Source organism: Heterodontus francisci, unplaced genomic scaffold, assembly GCF_036365525.1.
Source record: "Heterodontus francisci isolate sHetFra1 unplaced genomic scaffold, sHetFra1.hap1 HAP1_SCAFFOLD_96_2, whole genome shotgun sequence".
Lineage (NCBI taxonomy): Eukaryota > Metazoa > Chordata > Chondrichthyes > Heterodontiformes > Heterodontidae > Heterodontus > Heterodontus francisci.
The window spans coordinates 657,483-661,543 of record NW_027141332.1 but is presented as its reverse complement, the minus strand read 5'-3'; the positions used below and the strand labels follow the sequence as shown (position 1 = coordinate 661,543).

General features: G+C 41.6%; 1 protein-coding gene across 1 annotated transcript; it reads right to left on the bottom strand.

Annotated features, from left to right (window-relative positions):
* Nucleotides 1-3,007: 3,007 nt before the first annotated feature.
* Nucleotides 3,008-3,841, bottom strand: LOC137362824 (probable G-protein coupled receptor 139). The gene has a single exon (XM_068027043.1). It carries the CDS (start codon nt 3,839-3,841, stop codon nt 3,008-3,010), a length of 834 nt encoding a protein of 277 aa, XP_067883144.1.
* Between the last annotated feature and the right edge of the window lie 220 nt (nt 3,842-4,061).

Sequence of the window (4,061 nt, the reverse complement as noted above, 5' to 3'; positions counted from 1 at the left end):
TTCTGCTTTTCCATTTTTACGACCAAAATGAACAACTTCCCAATTCACTACATTATCTTCCATTTGCCATCTTGTTGCCCTCTCACTTAACCTGTCTGTTTCTCTTTGCAGCCTATCTCCATCCTCCCTGCAGCTTACCTTTCCACCGAACTTTGTATCATCAGCAAACTTAAATGCATTACTCTCTGTCTCTTCATCGAAGTCATTAATATAGAGTGTGTAAACCGTGGCGCAGAGTCAACTCCCCCTTGGCCCCTTTATTCCCTTTACCCAATTGATCCTGGCCGCTACGTGGGACTAAGTCCTCTTAATTCAGGCTCAGGCTTGGTGTTTGGGATATCGGGGTTACATGAGAGCCACCCTCCACCTAATCCACCGGCTCCGGTTAATGGCTTAGTACAAAGAGGAGGAAACTCAGTCCTTTCTTTAACTAACAATTTACTTTATTCATGTTGTTGTAACGTGTAAGAATAAGGCTTATACACTTGGGTAGACAAAAGCATGCAACTCAAACTGGGTTATATAGTTAATGACAAAGCTAGCTAGAATCGATACCCACACCCTCTGGGGTCCTCTGACCTTCCCTGACCTAATCATAGAAAACAAAGGATAATACCCGTAAAAGGGGAGAGCGGATGCTGGCCAGGCGTTCCGTTCTCTATCTCTTATATGTCGTCGCCGCGCTGCTGACGCAGGGTCTTTCATTTCTGCAATGGTTGATCTCCAGAGTTTCTCGCTGGCTCTATGCCCGAGATTCTCCATACTTATTATCTTTCTTATCTCTTCGTGCTGTGATGTTTCTTTCCTCTTGGTTTAGGCCTGCTCACCTCGTTCGTATCTTCTCCTTATTGGCCCAGGCCCAAAGACCCCGGTATCACTCCGTGTTCAAGGAAGGCTCTATTCTTGCGATCTCTCTCTCTTGTCTTTCACATAAATTAATGAGTTCAAACTGGTTTTTAACAGCACAGGCCAGTGTCTGAGCTCAGGTTACTTTAGTTCACAAGCTATGCAGCAGTTTGTTACAGATTCAGTACTTCTTGCAGCAGCGGACAACAAGCGTAAATATCTGAAGCCCCAACACTGATCCTTGCAGCACCCCACCATTCACTGCCAACTTGAAAATGCCCAATTTATGCCCACTCTCTGCTTCCTTCTGTTAACCAATCTTCTATCCACGCTAATATATTATCCCCAACATCATGAGCCCTTATCTTGTCTATTCATCTTTTATGTGGCACTTTATCGAATGCCTTTTGAAAACCCAGGTCTACTACAACTACCGATTCCCCTTTATCTACCCTACTAGTTACATCCTCAAAAAACTCTAATCAATTTGTCAAACAGGTTCTCCCTTTAGTAAAACCAGGCTGACTTGTTCTAATCATACTCTGCTTTTCCAAGTGCAGTGTTAAGAATTTGTAATAGTTATTTCAGCATCTTCCCAATGACTGATATCAGGTTAACTGGCCTGTAATTCCCTGTTTTCTTTCTGCCTTGTTTCTTGAAAAGCGGTGTAATATTTGCCAGCTTCCAATCTGGTGGGACCACTCCTAAATCTAAGGAATTCTGGAACATCATAGTTGGCACATCCAATATCACTGCAGGTATCTCTCTTAGAACCCCAGGATGGAGGCCATCTGGTCCCGGGGACTTGTCAGATTTTAGTCCCTCAAGTTCCTCCAACAAGTCTTCTCAACTGATATCAATATCCTTGATTTCCTCACTCTTTTTAGCCCCTAGGTTATTGTCTATTTCTTGTAGGAACTTGTGCCTTCTACTGTGAAGACAGACAAAAAATATTTGTTCAATGCCTCTGCCATTTCCGTCTTGGTGACCCTTTGCTCTGCTGAGGACTATTAGATAAACAAACTGTATTCAATTTCTATTTATTCTGGAGTTTAATCCAACCACCAAATCTGTTTCCCTCTGTAAACTATTTGTGTGCGTATTTTACTCTCGTGTGAATGTGTGTGTGAATCTGTAGTGTATTTTTAGCATTTTTAAATCGTGTCCGAGTGTTAAATAGAACAAACTTACCTCTTTCTTGTTTAAACTTAAGAAAAACTGCCCGATTAACTCTTCTGCAATTAGATTAGAATAAAAAAAAAGTAAAACACTCACTGGGGTGGTTCGCACAACCACTGTTTTCAAAGAGGAATTTACCCTGTTGAGGTCAAACAGGAGGAAGGGTGTGAGGGGAGCATGAGACCCTCTCCTCAACTGGCCATGACACTTCCACTGGTGATCAGAACCTCAGATCCTTCCTATCGTTTGGTGTATAGTAAGTCTGAGATACACAGATTTCTGGTCTCTCGCGGAATCAAGAGAGATTTGGAAGCAGGAGGGAAAATGGAGTTGAAGTCTAAGATCAGCCAATAATTAATTAAATGGTGGAGCAGGCTCGATGGGCCATACGGTCTACTCCTGCTCATATTTCTCCTGTTCTTATCTTTTTATTATATCTATATCTATCTACCTTTCCTCAATGGTTTGGGGAAGGAAATTTGTTTTCCTTACCTGGCTTGTCCCGCAGGTGACTCCAGCCCCCAGAAATGTTGTTGAGTCACAATTGCCCTCTGAAATGGCCTAGTAAACCATTCATTTGACAGGTTGTCTATCATTTCTCCATGTTTATCGATCTCCTTCTCTCATTCGTTTATTTAGAGAGTACCCTTTCTAATCAGGTTTCGATTTGTTTTGCTGTCAGTACAGGGAGGCCATTGAGTTGAAGGACCAGGTGAGTTCATATGTCCTGCATTATAGATAAACATTTCAGGCACCATCTGCAGAGCAAGTCATACGTCAATAGGTCAGATTTTCAATAAAATATACGGAGATAAGCATGCATAATTTATATATACAATATGAGAATCAGGTAGAAGATCATTTCAGGACTCTATGGAACTAATATAACATGTACTTCCAACCCAGTGTGGGAGTGGGGAAGGGTATAAAATGGAGTATGAGATAGAATTTAGTTCTATTGCTTGAAACCCTTCAGCTCTTTCTATGACTTAACTATTTTAACAATTAGTTTTAGTGGATAGCTCACTGCATTCTTCAGTTCTTCTCTGAACTTTTTCTGGGTCAAGACGTAAATACAGGTGTTTGTGCAGGTACTGAGAAGCTGAAGCATATTGGCTGTAACTTCAGTGACATAAACAGGGTCTGTGACCGAGTAAGAAAACATCTTTGTAATTCGCTGGTAAATATAAAATACAACATGCGTCACCCATAACAATATAAAACTGCCGGATATGCTGAAAAGCAAGATGATGGATTTCCTTCGATTCTCCATCTCTGGATCCTTATTCTTTTCTCCACTGCTGCAGCCCCGGAGTTCCCTGCGACCTCTGCTGGCCGCTAAAATACGCATGGTGGTCAGAACATTGAGCAACAAAATCAGAAAGAGAGGCATGCAAGAGACTAAAATGACACAAACGATAACATATCCGTCCCATGCAGTGGAAGTAAAGAAGACCGGTTTAGTGATGCAATACCAGGGGACATTATCAATTATATATTCAGGTTCAAATCTAAAGTACCAGGGAACAGACACTAAACAGCCCAGCACACTTACAGTTCCTATAACCATTGCAGCTGTTTTCTCAGAGCAATATTTTGCTCTCAGCTTTTCACAACAAATGGCCAGAAATCGATCAAAGGTGAAAGCGACTGTAAGCCAGACAGAAACTTTTGTGACTGTAATAATTAGGAAGTAAATAAAACTGCACACGGGAGTAATGAACAGGAATGAATCTGGGAAATACATCTGTCCAATCCTGTAAAATATCGGCTCAGAGATAACAACCAGGAGATCAGACGCTGCCATTCCAACCATGTAGCAAGTGATACATTTGGAGAGAGCGCACTTTCCTCGGGACAGGATCACAATCAGCAGCAAGTTAACTGGAAGAGAGAGAGAGTAGGAAGCAGATAAATTACTGATCAGATCTGGAGTCAAAACATTAGTTTGACAGGACCTTAGGTGAGATTTTTAAGTTTGTTAACTGCCTTAATTGTTACAAACTGAGTGATTTACCTGGGCAGTGCTGATCACA

What these genes read in the sequence shown, in the direction of transcription:
- LOC137362824 (XM_068027043.1), bottom strand. Translation starts at nt 3,841, where the DNA reads ATGGTTGGAATGGCAGCGTCTGATCTCCTGGTTGTTATCTCTGAGCCG.